Source organism: Pistacia vera, unplaced genomic scaffold (genome assembly GCF_008641045.1).
Source record: "Pistacia vera cultivar Batoury unplaced genomic scaffold, PisVer_v2 Contig246, whole genome shotgun sequence".
Taxonomy (NCBI): domain Eukaryota; kingdom Viridiplantae; phylum Streptophyta; class Magnoliopsida; order Sapindales; family Anacardiaceae; genus Pistacia; species Pistacia vera.
In genome coordinates, this window is record NW_022196053.1 from 631,203 (window position 1) to 650,398 (window position 19,196).

Consider the following 19,196-nt stretch of genomic DNA (forward strand, 5'->3'; position numbering starts at 1 on the left):
ATACAACTGCTTAAATAGAGAAGTAACTTACCTTTCTAATTGAGTTGCAATCTTCTTAACCTAAGAGAGGCCATGGATAACATTTCACCAAAGCTTATGCAATATAAATATCACCTCACTTTAGTAGCTGTTGGTTCTTTAATTCTTGGCGTGTTGTCATATGCAGCCCCCCGTATGCTCACCATTCTGACATACTTTTGGCCTCTTTTCGCGTCAACAGCTGTGTTCTTGCTGCTGATCATCACCTTTGGAGGCGTTTCGCATCTGGCAATTGACGGTCATGGTGAAAAGGCCGGTGAAGGATTCCTAGATTATGTTGCAGGGCGACCGGAGCATGTTGGAGAATCTCAGAAATATGAGTAAATAAAAAAGGTTCATGTCTCAATCTCAGATACATAGGCTCAAACTGTATTTCATCGCTGTAACTATTTCCCCTGCATATAAGGAAGTTGTATCTCTTTCTTTCACTCACTCTATGAATGTAAAAACACTAGAATGTCAATCAAACTGTTAACTTTAGAATGGTAAATGTGAATTGCAGCTTCAGTCTCTAATCTCTCTCAGATTGCATTTCCTAGCACATTTTGTTATGATCTCACTATGAATGGCAGTTTGGCACAGCATAATTGCACAGAATATGACCAAGGAATAGAATTATTAAAGACGGAGGTAGAGCTTTAGTCGTCATCAACTACTGGTTTTATGTTGGCCAAAGTTCTGTTCTTTTAGGATGCCTCTCTCTGTTTGTGCTCTCAACATTAGAAATCCAATTGAAGCCTCTTATAAATATCTCTAGAACCTGCAAATAGAAGTTTCCCAAATGGTAAAACTTTGAAATGTAAAGACATATTAAGGTCTCTTATTGGTCATAGTGACAAGAGATTAAGGCTCTCGGTGCCTCTGAGCCAATTTCTCTTTATACTTGGAAATGAGACCATGGCCCTTCCAGCTATCAGTCCTATCTTCGTAGCAGATGGCCATGGAAACCACGATAGCACTTGGAACCAATATCACTCCTAAGTCCTACCATAGAGGTTTAGAGCAAAGCTAAGACGAACCATTGTCAACCACAAAATCTACAACGCATCCTCCAGTTTAACTTCAATTACCATTTCAAATATAAGCAGAAATCCCAAATCCTAGTATACTTGGTTACTTTTTTTCCTTTAATTTTTCCACCCACCACAAAGTAGACTTGTCACAGTTAGCACTTGATTCTCTGTTTGTCCTATCTACGCTTTATCATCTCAGATTGATTTGGTTTGTGATATAAGGCACCAATTTCTGGTATCCTTGCAAGTAAATCATGTGACTGGTGGTTGCAACCAATTATGAATGCCAGGCACCTCTAAAAAAGCTTGAAAAAGAAGCACTTTCCTTGACCCAACCATCCTAGGTAGTTATGATAGTTAGATGTTACATCACATCATGTTTCTTGAAAGCAATCAAACAGTTGCAAAGTAGAAAAAAATAAATAAAAAATCATTCAGATAACATGTCCATTACTCTCCTACCAAAGCTAAATTTTTCTTGTGCAAGTAATCATACAGTTCTCATGCTGTTAATCCTCTTCCAAAACATAAGAAAAGAATGTAGAGAGTAAGCGATCAATTTCAAGCAGATGCAGGTGCATCCCACATGCTTCCAGTTTGTTTCGAGTAACTTATGATCAATATAGAATCAGTGCAGAGGAAACAGAAATTACGTTTTTGCTTTATGACAAATATTAAAAAGAGTATCAGACCAATTAAGGAATGACTGAGTAATCCTTAAGGACTTCATTCACTAATATGAATCAAGTGATAAGAGATAAATTCTCAATATGTTTTTTTATTAACTTTACCAAGATGCTGTCAGTTAGCTTTGTGCTTGAGATGATGAAGGTTACATCATATCTGTGGCTGTCAAAGTTCCTGAATGATCAGCGTCAAGTTTTTGGAACCTTTCCAGTATGAGTGAAATATCATCGTTGCTGATCTTCCCCATTTCCTTCAGCTTATATATGATAAATTCTTCAGCACTGTTGTAAAGGAAACCAACAGCATACATCAGAAATGCCGCAAAATGGAATTACAAAAACAATAATCACTGATAATAACATATATCTGACTTAGGCATAAGTGACTGCATAGAAAGAAAAAGTAAATTAGTGTGTCATTAGAGTTTTCCTAGTTCAGAATTCTTGAGTCCAAAATCATAAAAACCACCCGCACCTGACTTTTCTGTCATGATCAAGATCAGCAGCCTCAAGATCTGAAAATGTAAGGTTTCGTGTAAGAGCCCGTTCAATCCTTGACTTTTGCCTACTTTCGGTGTATAGTTCAGTGAGGCAAAGAAAGAACTGAGCTAAGCAAAGAGTACTACTCAGTATCCAGAAAACAGCGAAAATCCGACCCACTCCAGTTGAGAAACTCTCATCCCCGTATCCTAGAGTAGTGATGGTGGAACAAACACAATAAAAAGCATCAACAGGTTTTAATTTTTCAACGAGAATTAGGAAGAGAATTCCCACAATTATAAGCACCAACAGCATTACTGTAGACATCAAAAACTTGTATTTGGCTTTGTGGACCTTAGCCTCCTTAAGAATCTCAGCTGAACCAACCTTTTCAATCTTGCTCATTGCCTTAACAAAAAGAATTTCATGCTTCTCAACAAGGTAATCTGCTGCCTTACCAAGAGTGAACCCAGCAAGAGCCATGCCAGTGAAAACATAAATGCAGGCAATTAACTTCGCCAACGTGCTACGAGGCACAAGATCCCCATATCCAGTAGTAGTCATTGTCACAACACAGAAGTACATGGCATCGAAAATCCCATTTGTTTTCTTACCCTCAATCTGATGCCGAACGAGGTAAAAGCAAACTGTCCCCGCTCCAAGGTAAGCCACTAACAAGACAAACACTTGCTTGAACCTAATTTCCTGTTGATCTATGGAAGATCCTGAACGTAGAAGAGACTGAATATTATTTTCCCCCAGGGAGATAGACTTATTTAAAAGTGCACTGGTCTCACCACACCAAGATTTTCTTCTCTGGAGAGCTGTGTTTCCACTGAAATTAGCAGGAACCCCATTTCTGGAAAGCAAAGACTGTCTAGCATCATCTTGAGCCATCAGAACATGATTGCCTACAGAACATAAATAATAAAATTATCAAGCAGTAAAAATTCTGCTAATTATAATCCAAGATTATCAATTCTTTCACCCTCAATCACATCTACACCGAAACCCACAAGCCAAACTACAAAACTAACATGAGACTTGCTCTTCTGGGCACATCACATTGGAAATCATATAAATCAAACGACAATATTCACAAACATTCAACCATTTGATTAATCAAATCATCCAATAAAAAACCCAATTCGCAATTGAAAGAAAACAAAAAAGGTATTCTAAGATCATACCTGATGAGTTGATGGTTCTTGTCCTGTAAAGTAGTACTCAATGAAAATCTAGCACAAAGGAGCCAGGGGAAGCGGGAAAGTCGGCGGATTGTGTCCAAGTGGCCATATGATTACCCCTAAGAATGTGAACCAATCTGGCCAACATTAACGTAAGTGAAATGCTTGCATGCTTTGATCTCAACGGTCCGCACTAGATAAATTATATTGATATTAAAATTATAAACTAACCACCGTATAAATCTGATCAACTTTAATTTGTGTCAAAGTTACATGGAGTATTATGTGGAATAATGCGACCATGAGATCTTTATAGTATATTTGCGGGTTTAATGTGGTGGAGTTACTCAAATAGAGTTAGAGGTTATCCGGAATTCAAGTATGGGAATTACATTTTGGGTGTGTTTGGTTAGAACTCTGGAAAGATAACTCCGGTAATCTATCTTTAATTCCGGACATTCTCTTGTTTGGTTGTCAAGTAATAAAAGATATCGGTAATCTTTCAATACTAATAGTGATTACTGTTGGTTAAATAGAGGGTAATCATATTACCTCCTGAGGGAGTGATATTTAAATATTACCGAGGTAATCTTAATTTTATACCTATTTTGCCCTTAATTAAATACCATTCTGGACACAATTGTCCTCAAATGTCTACCAAATAACAATAACCCAAACCTCCTACATTTTAAAATTTAGCTAAAACACCCCAGCCACAAAGAGTTTAAAAGTTAACAAAATACCCTCAGCCACCAAAGACCACTGTCGACCACCGACAATAATCGCCAGATTGACGAATGACAAGCGAGATTTAGCCAGCCATGCGCTAATCTGGCTGTTTTCAGCCAGATTGAAGGCCAGAAACGACCAGATAGTCGTGGATCTGGCCAGAATAGATCGGCCATTTTTGGCCGTTTTTTACCAGATCTAGGCAATCAGGCTGTTTTTGGCCTTTGATCTGGCTGAAAATAGTCAAATCAGGGTGAATCTAGTTGGAAACAGCCAGATTGCCCTAGATCTGGTCGTTTTTTGCCAGATCCACAATGATCTAGCTATTTTTGGTCTTCGATCTAGCCGAAAACAGCCAAAACGGCTAGCCTAATCTCATCGGTCGTGCACTGTTTTGGTGACTGATGTTTGTGACCGACGGTCAGGAGTGGTCTTGAGTAGCTGAGGGTATTTTGTTAAAATTTAAACTTTGTTGTTAGGGGTGTTTTAGCTAAATTCTCAAATATAGGGGGTTGAAGGAATTTATTTAAATAATAATAATAATATATTATTATTATTATTATTATGATATTAAAAAGGAAGGGCAATTTAGTAAAAGTCTCTGTCGATAACATTTTATTCTTTTCAACGAAACATCTTAATTATTTATACCCACTAATCTAACCAAATATATTGGTATAACATTCCCTTGTAATCTTCAAGGTAATCTATCTCAGAGGTAATCCTATCTTTTTAACAATAAAACATTCCCGAACCAAACACACCATTTTAGTTATCATGTTAAGTGAGATTTGAAATCCATTAATTATCAACCCCTCAAAACTTATATGTGCTTGATCTCATTGGGGTTTAATTTAGAAACATTTTGTCAATGTTTAATAATAGACGCGGGGTTGTAATACCAAGATGTCAAAGGTAGTTCCTAACTCAAAATAGTCCTTTAAATGTTTTTTTATGTTAAAAAGCAAAAATCTATTAAGGGCAAAAATATCACTTCATTTGGAACGGTATGAATCAATTATCCATAAAGAGCTTAGGGGCAAAATGGTTTTTTGCAGGATAAGCATTGAAAAAGTCAGGATGAGTAGGCTTCATTGCATTTAATGGCATTAATTAAGTAATAATTATGTCTAGTTGAATGACCAAATGCCCTTATATGAAGAATAAGGACTTATGAGTTATACAATTAATAATTAGGCCAATTGCATATTTTGGAAAATAAATGAAATATTTTCCTATAAATGAGATGAAATTCGTTCAAGCCAAAGGAGAGAGCCTTTCTTCAACATTTCTTCATTTTCTCTCAATCTTCCATCAAACAAGCTTTCTTTCTCTAGGTTTTCAAGGAGTTTTGCATAATTTTTCAAGGAGAACAGATAGGAGCCTTGGATCTTCAATTTGAAGGGTTTAAGGTAAGGATTAAAACTTTAGTTTTGATGTGATTTGAAGATTTGAGGTAGATGTGAGGTATAATGTTATATTTAGGATTAAGGTGTAAAAGAATTCAAAGGCAAAGGATTTGTTGGAAGAAGTCTTTAAAAAGGTAAGGAAGAACCTCCCATGACTTTAGGGTTTATGCTAGGGTTTGTAGATTTTTATGAAACCTTAAATAAAGCTTAAGGCATAGAATAGTTGATGGCAAGTGTAGTTGAACTCATTTACTACTTATGCCTTGAATTCATTATACATGAAGTTATTGCTCTTTATGTTTTATGAGTTGTTATGTTTGATTGAAGAAAATGAAGTGTTAACTGATTGTGGCAAAATTGTAGTATTGGAGGCCACATGGTGTTGAATGGTTGCTATTGAAGTGTTGATGGTTGTTTGCATTAGCTTACAATGTTATACATAATGAATGATTATGGAAATGAGATTTTACACTTCCTTTAAGATGTTAAAGACTATTAAGGGGAGGTTTATTTGATCCACAGTTAACCTATTGGTTAATGTCAATAGGAATTGATGTGGCATGTTAATATGAAAATTCGGATTTATGGCTTAGGGGTTTTGTTAACCCTGCTTCTGTATTTCGACCATAACTTGAGTTATAAAAATCTAAATGAGATGATTCTGTAAGCATTAGAAGCTAAGACACAGACCTAACTTTTATGTTTTGCCAAGCCAATTCGTTTGAGAAAATGATGGAAATGGCCTGAAGCATAAACTGGTTATTAAAGTTTAAGATTTAACATAATCAATTCTCATGATTATGAATTGATTATTAATGTATTATTGTAATTATGCCAGTACTATGTTTACCCATTAGTTAGATGATCTTTGAAAGATATACATGTCATGATGTCAATGCATGATTAATGTTATGAAATGGCATGAAGATGCAATATATACATGTGTTAAGATGATGTATGTGAGCAAGAGTAATGTAAATGGTTGATAATCCATAGATGAATTAAAAGTATTAACTCACCAAAATATATTTTACATGCCTATAGATGTTAGAGATGCAAATGACATGACAGATGCATATAGACACATGGAAAACGCGTAAGCATATCCTCGTATACCGGTTGAGGAAAGAGAATATATGCTTTAGATGCTAATAACGCGTAAGCACGCCTCCCGATGATATGAGCTCTAGATGAAATTTGAGGCTAGATGATATAGTGCTTAAGATGCTAAGAAAGGTCCGATCGGCTAGACGTTAATTTGTTCATATGCATTTAGTTGCATTACATGAGTTATGATGTTATTTCATCATGAGTGATTTATACTCATGTTGATGATTTTAGATGTTATGTCTGATATGTGATGTGTGTGTACACATTGATGTTTATTAGCCATGGGATAAAATGATAAAGCATATGATTAGTAATAAAAGGGGAAGTATCCCTAGATGTAAAAGATAAGTGTGTGTTAACAAATATGTTTAAATAAAGATCAAATAGTACATTTAGAACGAAACGGATCTTCCTTACTGAGCGATTGCGCTCACCCTTTCATTGTTGATTGCTTAGCAGGTAGACTAAAGAGGGATGCTAAACAGTGGGACTACACGTGAGGGGAGATGATTTATATCACTCGATGTTTTTATCTTTTATGTAAATATGTAAATGATAAATATTTGTGAAATACATTTGGAAGCTTCCACCCTATAAATATGTTTTGATTGTGTAATTTCTTAAAGTTTGTAAATTATAAGTTTAGATCCTGCGTGATATTTTATATGCATGTTTTGGATATTATTATTATTATCCTTATACAGATTTTTTTTCTAAATACAACTCGTTCTCCAGACATGTATCTTCGGGGATTCTCATTGAGGGATATTCAGGGGATACCTAACTGGAGGGGGGTTTTACAGGGGTCAAACTTGGCAAAGTGGCTGGGTCTTGGGTCGGACCAATGACATCAGCATGTCCAAAGGTTTGAAATTCAGCAAACATACCCCTGATAAATTATGCATCAATCCCTACATGTTTGAAATCTAGCAAACACACCCCTATAATATGGCCAAATGCAATTCGACGATTGACTGATTGGCGTTGACGACGATGACATACCACATGCAAATCCCACCAACCTTTGAGTCATTCCCTAGCAAATCTGCTTAAGATCTAGCTGAAAGCATATCATTTTCAACCAAAAAAAAACACCACTGCATACGACTACCAACCTAGGCCAAATAGGCATGTTTCCAACGTCGACAATTGCCCCCCTCACCAATAAACACTCTTCTCAGCGTTTTCCGGTCATTTCATTCACCGGCATTCACCTTCATTGCCACCTTTTGACTCACTAACACTTCCTCTCCAAACCCCCGAATAGCTTTGCCACCGTCTACTCGTCGATCGCCGTCCTCCTCTTTAGGGTTTGCTTCTTTATGAATTTGGGGTTTTAAACAGTGAACAAGGGTGACTCGGCCCAGAGAAGGCCCCCCAGGCCCAACTTGGGTTTTAAAACAATGCATTTTGTAATAACTTACAAAATTACCCATAGGATATTTATTTTGTTATACAATATTTGACTAATTCCATTAAAATCATGAGTTTTAATACTAAGGCTATTTTCAAACATAGTTTTAGGCAATTTCAAAGGGGTTTAAACCCTTTACTCCAATTTTACTAATTAAAATTAAGGGTTTTTACCACTATCCAATCCTAAATATAAATCATAAATGAAATATTTGGCAAATTGGTGGGGTATTTCTTTTTTTTTTTTTGTTACCGAAGGTGTCAGAGCTAACTTACGCGCACCTCAATTAGTCTCCCAACCCCAAACAAGACTTTTGAAATAGGATAAGTTTTGTAGTCCGATCCATAACCAATAATATTAATAACCTTTCTTATAATTCAAACCTGAGACCACATGCAAAGTAAACCCCTTGTCCCAAGTCTTTGCTATTGGGTCAACCAATTGTGGGTTAATTCGTGGAGCTATTTAGAGTTCCTCTTATGACCTTCTATCAGAGACGATAAAAGGCCCGACCCATATTATAGTCGGAAAAAACAAAGAAAATAGTGTTGCCAGAGCAGAGCTGAAGAAGAAGGAAAGTGAGCTAGTAAGAGCAAGGGTTTAAGTTTAAGCACTTCTGTCTCTCTGACTGGTATGCGCTTTCCCTCTCCTCTACAGCTTATCTCAAACTTCTCCGGTCAAAAAACTTCATTTTCTAGACACTCTTGCAAAAACTTCGCTTGCTTCTTTTGTTTTCTTTCTTTGTTTTACTTTATTTTGCAGTAACTTTAAGACATGATAAAACCCATGAATTCTGATGCCAATTGTATGATATGAATCTTATCTAAAATGGGCTTGCTTCGAGTTCAGTTTTTGATGCAAAAAAAGTTAACCTTTTAATGTTTCTTGTTAATCTGTGTGTTGAAGGGTTTATCCTATGCAAGCTACTGGGTGAGTTGGAGATTTGAGTTGCATTGGTTGGAATTACTCGTATATATTTTTCAATTAGTTGTGATTAATGACAACTATACCGTCGAAGAACATATGGATGAGGAGGCAACAATGTCCATGTGGGGATTGGAAATGTTATGTCACATACGAGGGAGATGCTGATGAGACATCAGAAGCGTCCCAGTTAGTTAAAAATGATAATGTTTTGTTGTCTGAATCTATGGTTGCTCCATATGTAGGAATGGTGTTTAAGAGTGATGATGATGCATTTGAGTATTACGGAAGTTTTGCTAGGAAAAATGGGTTTTCAATTAGGAAAGAAAGGTCCAGATTGAGCCCCCAATTGGGTATCTATAAACGTGACTTTGTTTGTTATCGCTCTGGGTTTGCTCCTATGAGGAAGAAGCCCGGTGGGGAACACCATCGGGATAGGAAGTCTGTGCGGTGTGGATGTGATGCGAAGATGTATTTATCAAAGGAAGTAGTTGAAGGGGTTTCTCAATGGTTTGTTGTTCAATTTAGTAACGTCCATAATCATGAACTCTTGGAAGATGATCAAGTGAGGCTCTTGCCTGCTTATAGGAAGATTCATGAGGTTGATCAAGAGAGAATTTTACTGCTTTCAAAAGCTGGGTTCCCGATACATCGCATAGTGAAGGTGCTTGAGCTGGAGAAGGGGATTCAAGGTGGTCAGTTGCCTTTTTTGGAGAGGGATGTCAGAAATTTTGTCCAAAACCGCAAAAGATTTGTTCAAGAAAATGATGCTTTACTCACTGAGAAAAGAGAGAATGACACAATGGAACTTGTAGAGGCATGCAAGGCTTCAAAAGTGACAGATGAAGACTTTGTTTATGATTTTACAGTTGATGAGAACAATAAGATTGAGAATATTGCCTGGGCTTATGCTGACTCTGTTCATGCATACAACATGCTTGGTGATGTGGTTTATTTTGACACTTCTTATCGGTCGATCACTTATGGTATGATTTTCGGAGCATGGCTTGGGATTGACAGCAATGGCAGAACAATTTTCTTTGGTTGTGCTTTGTTGCAGGATGAAACACTCCGTTCATTTGCTTGGGCTTTGCAGGTTTACCACTAAATCCCTTTTAGTTGAGTTCAAATACCTTCATATTTCTTCCCTTTTACGATTTTATCTTGCTGTTTGGATGCAGACCTTTTTGCGTTTTATGAAAGGAAGATGTCCACAGACAATTATAACTGATCTTGACCCGGGGCTCAAAGATGCTATAAGAAGTGAATTACCTAGCACTAAACATGTTATATCTATATGTAATATCCTCCCCAAGTTATCAAGTTGGCTCTCTCTGCCACTGGGATCTCAGTTTTCTCACTTCAAATCTGAGTTTGACGCATTATATCGTACAGAGAGTACAGAGGATTTTGAACTTCGATGGAGTGAAATGGTTTCCATGTTTGGCCTTGGTTCAGATAAACACATTGCTTTACTCTATTCTCTCCGGATGTCATGGGCAATACCCCACACAAGAGGCTATTTTCTTGCTCAGATGGCAACAACTGCCTATTCGAAGGCAGTACATGCAATTCTGAAAGGAATCTTTAGTGCGCAAACATGTTTACGTAGCTTTTTTGAGCAGGTATCTCAGTTACATTTACTGTCCTGTAATTCTTGAACAGATTTTCATGGCATAATTGTTTATACTTTTGCTTGGAACTCTTGCAGGTAGGTATCTCTGCCAATTTACAGGACCGACCACGTCAAGATATGCAATATATGCATATAAAAACATGCATGCCCATTGAAGAGCATGCCTGTAGGACTCTTACACCTTTTGCCTTTAATGCTTTTCAACATGAATTGGTGCTAGCTATGCAGTATGCTGCATCTGAAATGGCTAATGGGTCATATCTTGTTCGACATTTCAAGAAGGTTGATGGTGAATTTCTCATTCTATGGGTACCTGAAGATGAGCAAATTCATTGCTCCTGTAAGGAATTTGAGTCTTCAGGTATATTATGCAGACACGCTCTTCGTGTTTTCATCATAAAGAACTACTTTCAACTTCCTGATAAGTATTTTCTAAGTAGATGGCGGCGGGAAAGCTCTTTAGCCATTTTCTATGATCATGCTACTCATCAAAACGATGAACAATGGTATGAAGAATTTTATTCCCTTACTGAAACTCTACTTGCTGAATCGTCAATTACAAAAGAGCGATCTGACTATATTCGTAAAGAACTAACAAAAGAGCTCACTAAGCTTCTTAACGAGGTTAGAGATATGCCAGAGAGTGATGGAATTGCTATGGAGTTTACTCTTTCACCAACTGATTGATATTGGAGAGATGTAAACTGTGGACATAGCGAGCAAAATCACCAGGTCTTCATTGTTCATTGAAGAAAAGAATAAACAGTCAATTGGAAATTTGATGGAAGCAAGGGTAGAAAAATAGAATGACAATTATCTCACCGCCAACTTACAGTCAGAGTCAGAGCAGAATGACTATTATCTGACTGCCAACTTACAATCAGAAGATGTAGATGTTGAAATGAAAAACTACTGTGAAGGAAATAGTAAAATGCCATTCCGGTTCCTTTTCTTTTTAAAAAATAAATAAATAAATAAGAACCCTTGGATTTGAAGAGAAGGGCGTTGTTGGCCCTGTCGGTACTGTAGTATACACTTGCCAAGGTGTACTCTGTAAATATGAGATGTGTGTTTCTGGACTTATTTCTGGAGTAACAAAGAAAAGTAATGAGCATTTTTCATTCTGTTCTTGCCTTTTTGACTCCATAAGCATTTAGTAAGCGTGCTTGATTCATGAAGTATGATACTATTGTTTGTGAGCACTTGATCGATGCTTCCTTTCTGCTTTTATAATTTCAGCTTATGTGAAAAAAACTTGCTTACAGTGGTCCAGGAATTGGGTGTATGAGAACGATTTTGTTAGGTTGGAAGGGGAAATGCATTTAAGTCACATCCAAAAAAAAGGTCGAAATTTTCCTGGGAGTCCTATTGAAGCTGTTTGAGATTGATAAGCTTTCTAATAAACTCTATTGAAGTTGTTTGAGACTGATAGCTATCCTATTAAGTATCATACAGATTTCAATACTTGTCCTCCTCAAGTCAAATAAATAGATAACTGCATGTAAATTCTTCTGCTCTTTACTTTCATATGAATTTGTTGATGTCAATTAGTCTACTGCAAATTTACTTGCATATGTTTCAGCTTTGGCTTTTGGGGAATTTCTACCAGGCCCTGAAATAATTTGATTATGAAGTATGACAGCATTTGAATCCCAGGGTCCATGTTAAAAGGAGTCATCACCAAAATTGCTCTAAATTCTAACTTCATTTCTGTTGCAGCCCAAATCATGCAAAAAAAAATATGTGATGTATAACACTACAACCTCTGCAACTTGCTCCACTGCAATATCTTTGAGGCTCTAGTAGCTTCATTAGTGGATTCAGCAGAACTTTGTAAAACAAAGCATACTGTAGATGACAGTTCAGTTTTTAACTGAACATATTACGTCTCATATCACTAACAAATGAGTCTTTTTTTTACTGTTTAAGCCTCTAAGGTTCAAAACGACCAGTATTTATCTGTTTGATTGATTGAGCGTGGCTGCGATGCCAATATGGCATCTGCAGGAAGCCAGGAACCACAAATTGAAACAATAATAGCTATGCAAAACATACAAATTTAACGCCATTCTTGTCATTCAAACTATGGAGATGGCAAGTTTTCATGATTTCATCCAACATGAGAGATTTTCCCAGGCCCTACCGAATTCAATCCTCTTCAAGTTTGGATATTCTGGACCCGCATTCACATGCTTATAATTTGCCAAATGTACTGATTTTTGTACTATCAGAATTACGGTTTATACTTTATACAACTGTTTCTCTTCAATTGATTGTTGCACTGTTCCATAGTTGAATTATTGGCAATAATCTATCACTCACTCAATATTGTCGCCACTTGCAGACAAGATGGAACTTGCTTCTTCAAGCTGATGTGATCATCATCAAAATGGGGTCTAGCTTTCTAGATTTTTCCCTCAATTAATAATTCTCTGAATCTTTGCAGCTATGAATAATTTGGCCTCATTCATTCAATCTGAATGATTGAATCTTCACATTCAAGAGGGTCCCTTTTAGCAAATGACCATGACCCTGTCCACGATATTGGTGGTGAATAAAATGAAATATATATCTCTGTAAAAGAAATGAATATGAAAACCTGCAAACTTCTAGCCACATAAAATGTAAAGAGCCACGTGCATTGGGTGGTCGGTTTCATTACTGTACAAATTAGTACATGACAAATGGCAATACTTATCTGCTGCTAAATAATCAAAATATTCAGGCTTGTTAGATAGGAAAAAGACAGAGTAAATGATGAAATATACTATACTTATCGATTTTGCAGGCCGATCTTGATTGACTGTGAAGTACGATATGGTTGGTACGGGGCTTCTCATATCGCACTCCACATCAGTCGAGATAGAGAATCAGTCTGTAGAATCGATACATTAATCTTGCTCATATATGATTAATTTTAACTCGTAAGTTTTATTTAGATCTAACAAATTAATATTAGATTCTAATAACGTAACAGTGATTGATATTTTGGCATGCATGATTATGTAATATAAAATCTTAACAACTTTTGGTAATGATTTAGTTGTCCTAGGCTCCAAGCTTAAGAAACCTGGGATGGACCTTCTTCTTTCTTGATAAAGATGGACCATTGACATTGACGAAGCAACCTGAGGGCCACTGGAGATTGCATTATGAGCTTAAGCTTGTGGTGTTCATCATTTGGGGTATGTTTGGTTGCCAGGAAATGGAGGCACCTGGAAAGTTTATTATCAATCTTTTTTGTATAGTTAGGGAGAGATATGGTATGTGTAACATGTGTAAGGATATTACATAAAAGAAAGGGCTACACTAAAGCCATAGATAGTTGCTTAAAAGTTACATCTGATTGGCACATTTTCTTCTTCTTTCCTGAGATTTTGCATAGGAAGTAGAATCTGGTTCGCTTTTATCAGCTGTCTGTTGCAGATTTATATATGATTTCATTCATCAAGATTCCGGGAGAAATTCTTTAATTACTCTAGAAGTTTCAAAAAAGCTGTCTTTAAATGAAATCAGGTTGAAAATCAGCTGCATGGATATTCCCTCCAATGCTAAAAGAGGTAAACATTGGAGTTCTTACCCGATCGATAATTCTAGAGTCTCAAGGGTTAGTTAAAGTGTACGTAAACATTTTTTATGGTTAAATTTGATTCATTAACTTGAGGAATAGCAAACTCTAGCATACAGCATAATGTGCCCAGGGTGATTCTGCAGAGACCATCTTGTTTAATTCCCAATACCAAACAATACATTCTTTCTCATTTCATCTGGCGTTTATCAATTACTTAGAATCATGTTTGCATAATATAATAATAATGAATCAAATTGTCGAGTGTCTGCTTTATATATACGGTATACCCTAGTCCATTCTAGTATTTTCCACATTAAATTATGCTACGAATCAACCAAGAAAGTATGTATACTTTATTCTGAAAGCACTGTTACAAAAAAAAAAAGTGTTAGATTCTTCAAATTTTTCTTTTCAAAATGAAATCTAAGATACCCTTGTGTCGATTCTTCTTCTCATCGACCAGTTCGCAGTTTAGAGAATTGAAAATTGAAAGTGAAATAACAGGAAGAAAACTAAAGGTATAGTTAATTTATGAACTAAACAGTGATGAGGCATACATGAAAGAGGGGCCAAAATCTACAAAGGAAACAAAAAATAAACATGAGAGCTCAATAGTTCATCTTAATAACTTTTTTTTCTTTCAAAATGTAGGTTCATAATTAGACTGTGATTAGCTGTCTTTGAGCTTCAATCCTGATTTCTTCCTTCATTTTCCTTATGAAATCTTCAATTCTCTTGTTCAATTCATCTGTACTTATTTGTGTATATTCAGTGCTTGCTCCTTCTGTTGCTTCTAGCACTTTTCTATTTTCTTCTTCTTCTACAGTCACAGACCTTTCTTCTTCATCTTCACCTTCTGCTCTCAAAGCTTCCTTTTCTCGCTCTTCTTCTTCTTCTTCTTCTTCTTCTCTAAGCAAATACCCTTGTTCTTTTTCTTTTTCTTGTTGATCTAGTTCTTCCTCGGCGGCAAGTGCAGCATTCTCCAGAGAATTAGATTCAGTTCTTGCCTCAACTATAGCTTCTTCACCAACATCACGAACTGGTGCTTTAACTTCAGAATACAATTCAGAAGCCGGTAAATTTTTTTTACCAACACATGAAGAAGAAGATGAACAAGCAATTGAGGTTTTGGCAAGGAACACAAGGATGCCATTGCAAATAAGGAACATGTACTTCCTCTCAAGAGTATGAGTCAAGAATGAGAAAAGGAAAGTAGAGAAGTAGACATTGAAAGAATGAGGAAAGAAAGAAAATCCTGAAGAGTAACAAAGAATGCAAGAAAATATAGAGATTGAAAGAACAAGCTGCAAAGTCCTTTTCAGGAAGCTGCTGCTGCTTTTCCTGATCAAGTGCTTGTATTCATACATCTTGGTTTGCTTCTTTATATCTACGCAATAAAACACAAAACCAAAGTTTGAAGAAATCAATGGCCTTGAAAAGGGTCTTCAAATTTGTTTGTGGGCACTTGGAGTTCAATGTGAATGAAGATTGAAGGCTCTTGGTTTATATACAAGTCCTAAACTGGTACAGTGACATGGGGTTCTTAAGGAAATTACGAATATGACCATGCTAATTGTATTTCCAGAGGGCATGGAATGGAACTTTCCAAAGAATTGTGGCCATAAAATCACCCCAAAATCAATCCACTGTACAAGCACTTTGTAGAAAGATAAAAATCTTTATACCTTAGAAGTTTCTAGCTATCACCATTCACCACTTAATCAACCATCAATGAATGTTATAAATATTTTAATTATTTTTCAGTCTAATGTTGACCTTATTGTATAATAATATTTATATATTAAATTACAGAACCTAATAGAAGTGCTATTTGGGTTTTCTTTTCTCCTGTCGTAAGCAATTAATTTATTGCCTTCATTGCTCTATGATACATAGCTCATTCATTATACACTCTCATAAGGAACTTCTTTTTTTAACAATATTTTCTGGCTTTCTCTACACGATATTTCTATATGAATCCTCAAATTACGGCTCTTCTCCCGTAATTATTCCCATGTTTAAGCATGAAAATTGTCAATTATATACGTAGTTTTATCCCCAACGACTCCTGTTTACCATTTGTCTTCATGAAATTAGGGAAGTCCACAAAATTCAGCATAGATGAAGTACATGACTTGATGTATTCTCCAAGACTGTTCCACGAAGGATTTTATCGAGGAAATGATTGAGTTACGATCTTTTTCATAGGTAATTTTCAAGAAATAGACAAAACCAATTAAAACCTACTCCATGAATTATGTCGTTTCATAGTATTTTAGTTAAATTATTAGTGGTAATAATTATAACTTAAACATTAATTAATGTAGAACTAATACAATCAACCTTCTTGTAAATTAATTTAATAAATCGTACACTCAAACTCAATTGACTAATGTGACATCAATTTTCCCATTAACTTATACACAATAAAATATAATTTTGGCCTTACATATATCTTGAGTTGTATTTGGAGTGAGAAGGACATTAATATTAAGAAAATATAGTAATTAAATGCAAAGAACAAGGTATCAATTAAGGTAATAATTGTGATATAAATGATAATTTAGAGAAACATTTATGATACGGTTGATATTTATGTTCATACTTTCCATCAAACATAAGCAAACTCCTTTAGAACTAGAACTAGAACTTCAATTCAAATCAGTCACGAAATTTATGATCTCTGCAAGCTAGGAATATCCAGAAATTGCTTCCTAATTCATTAATCAATTTCAGAGAGAAATTAATGTAATGTAATTAACAAAAAAGAAGCAAATTANTTAATATTAAGAAAATATAGTAATTAAATGCAAAGAACAAGGTATCAATTAAGGTAATAATTGTGATATAAATGATAATTTAGAGAAACATTTATGATACGGTTGATATTTATGTTCATACTTTCCATCAAACATAAGCAAACTCCTTTAGAACTAGAACTAGAACTTCAATTCAAATCAGTCACGAAATTTATGATCTCTGCAAGCTAGGAATATCCAGAAATTGCTTCCTAATTCATTAATCAATTTCAGAGAGAAATTAATGTAATGTAATTAACAAAAAAGAAGCAAATTACAGTACATATATAGCATTAGCATACCAAACTAGGTCTCTCTTTGTCTGGAAGAATAACCATGAAAGCATAAACTTCATATATAATATATGAACAGAACTTATTATATATATATATATGTGAAGAACTATGGTATAAAATTCTCCAGGGTGAATGATTAGAATTGATCCGGCCACAAGAATGCCCCCATTGCATAAGCTCTTTTCTCATCGAGGGTGCCCTGGAAAGTGAGGCCATATTCTCTGAGAAGCATGTCGATCTTCCATTCCTCCATCTTCTCGTAGTCTGCCTTGGAGTAACGAGGGTAATGAAGGGGCATCTGGAAGCCTGAAGATGAAGAGGAATTGCTGGTGGTGGTGGTGGTGGTGGTGACCTTTGAGGTGTTGTTGAGGAGACCTTGTGGATGAACTTGGTTCTGGTAGCCCATAGCATTTTTGCAGTGGATGTTGTTTGGGTGGTTTTGATCATAGCCTAAAACATTGCATGCTGTATGGACTATCCACCTGAGAGCCATCTCTTTATGCCTCTCTCTCTCTCTCTTTTTCTCTCTCTCGAAGCTTAAAGTTCTAATGGGGTGCTTACATATATATAGCCCTAAGGATATTTAATTGTTTATCATGACAATTTTCTTTAATACAAATTCACTAGTACAATACAAATATCGTTTTTTTGTTTTTTTTAATTATATTAGATCATTCTGGTTAAAACTAATTAGCTACTAAAAATATAAAATTTTGCATTAGGATATTCTCATGATCTCATATTTAATTTTTTGAATAAAAAATACTAGTATTTTATCGATGGTTAATATAAATGACAGAAAAACAAATCCTACTTTAGTATATGGTAAATATCGACACAAAGAAAAAAAAAATTATGTACCATCCTGTTGCACTACAACCTGTCAATGAGAGTATATCATATCAATACGAATAAAATATATTTTCTTAATAAATAATTGTATCGTAAAAGAATGAACGAAAGACTTTCTCCCTACAAAAATATAATTGTTTAAGAGAAGATCATCATATACACAGTACTGTTTAGTACTTTAGGACAAAATTGCATAGTATTCATTACATATTTGTTAACTTAAATGAAGAACACCATAGCATACGATATTAGAACAATATAAATAAGTATTAAAATGGATGAATGATTGGGTAGAGATAGATGTTAAGTGATTACATGGAAGGCAGAGATAGGGCATGAGGATTAGAGTGGACAGTAAGTAGCCTTATTTGTTTTTATATTCAATCATGTCGAGTGGCTTTCTTTCTTCAGAATCAAATTAAATTTTATATATAGAGACAACTCCTCATCAATAAATATGGCTAGAATAATAAAAATAAAATAAAGAGTAAACAACTTTTTCCCACCCAAGGTTTGCCTTAATGACACTTTCCCATCCAAAAAGTTTCAAAATGCACTTTCTCACCTAACGTTTATATTCTGTTAATACTCAAAACACGTCTCACTTTCTCAGTCAACATTCAGCAAGTTATTAGGAGTTTGGGTAAGAGGATCTCTAGAATCATCCGAAAATCAACTGAGAATGGAAAACTCTAGCTTTATGATGGCTGACAATCGGCGAGAAATCAGTTGTTGGAGTAAGAGGGGTTTTGTAGAGAGTAGTCAGAGGTTCAAATGGTGGTGACGGAGCGTCGGAATCGACTTTGGGTAATAACCGAATATTAACGTTGGATAGGAAAGTGGTAGTTTAAAACTTTTTAGGTGGGAAAGTGTCATTAAGGCAAACCTTGGGTGGAAAAATGGATTACCCTAAAATAAAAGGGGAATGAGCGAAGCTCAATTATTGGCTTTTATTAGGATTTTAGGATAAGAAGATAACACAAGGCAAAGGGGGCATAATTAATAGTTAGTGGGTTTGTTTAACTTTCAACAACTTTTGAGGATAATGATAA

The 19,196-nt window shown here is 35.5% G+C and overlaps 4 protein-coding genes across 5 annotated transcripts; 1 reads left to right on the forward strand and 3 right to left on the reverse strand.

The window, feature by feature from the left end:
- Nucleotides 1–1,611: 1,611 nt before the first annotated feature.
- Nucleotides 1,612–3,569, reverse strand: LOC116131958 (two-pore potassium channel 1-like). 2 transcript variants are annotated; one of them, XM_031417638.1, is made up of 4 exons: nucleotides 3,409–3,569; nucleotides 3,016–3,129; nucleotides 2,214–2,943; nucleotides 1,612–2,020 (listed from the first exon to the last, which is right to left on the reverse strand). In XM_031417638.1, the coding sequence occupies exons 2-4, from the start codon at nucleotides 3,113–3,115 to the stop codon at nucleotides 1,885–1,887; spliced, it is 966 nt and encodes a 321-aa protein (XP_031273498.1). In that variant the 5' UTR covers nucleotides 3,116–3,129; nucleotides 3,409–3,569; the 3' UTR covers nucleotides 1,612–1,884. The 2 variants fall into 2 exon arrangements, with proteins under 2 accessions (XP_031273498.1, XP_031273497.1); XM_031417637.1 differs by having other exon boundaries at nucleotides 2,214–3,129.
- Nucleotides 3,570–8,561: 4,992 nt separating this feature from the next.
- On the forward strand, nucleotides 8,562–12,035 carry LOC116131864 (putative protein FAR1-RELATED SEQUENCE 10). The gene is made up of 4 exons (XM_031417528.1): nucleotides 8,562–8,698; nucleotides 8,974–10,087; nucleotides 10,173–10,616; nucleotides 10,703–12,035. Exons 2-4 carry the CDS (start codon nucleotides 9,065–9,067, stop codon nucleotides 11,312–11,314), a joined length of 2,079 nt encoding a protein of 692 aa, XP_031273388.1. The 5' UTR covers nucleotides 8,562–8,698; nucleotides 8,974–9,064; the 3' UTR covers nucleotides 11,315–12,035.
- Nucleotides 12,036–14,773: 2,738 nt separating this feature from the next.
- Nucleotides 14,774–15,791, reverse strand: LOC116131861 (cilia- and flagella-associated protein 251-like). The gene has a single exon (XM_031417525.1). The coding sequence runs from the start codon at nucleotides 15,563–15,565 to the stop codon at nucleotides 14,858–14,860; it is 708 nt and encodes a 235-aa protein (XP_031273385.1). The 5' UTR covers nucleotides 15,566–15,791; the 3' UTR covers nucleotides 14,774–14,857.
- A 1,400-nt stretch (nucleotides 15,792–17,191) lies between these two features.
- Nucleotides 17,192–17,841, reverse strand: LOC116131973. Its single transcript, XM_031417655.1, has one exon. The coding sequence runs from the start codon at nucleotides 17,783–17,785 to the stop codon at nucleotides 17,429–17,431; it is 357 nt and encodes a 118-aa protein (XP_031273515.1). The 5' UTR covers nucleotides 17,786–17,841; the 3' UTR covers nucleotides 17,192–17,428.
- Nucleotides 17,842–19,196: the final 1,355 nt, after the last annotated feature.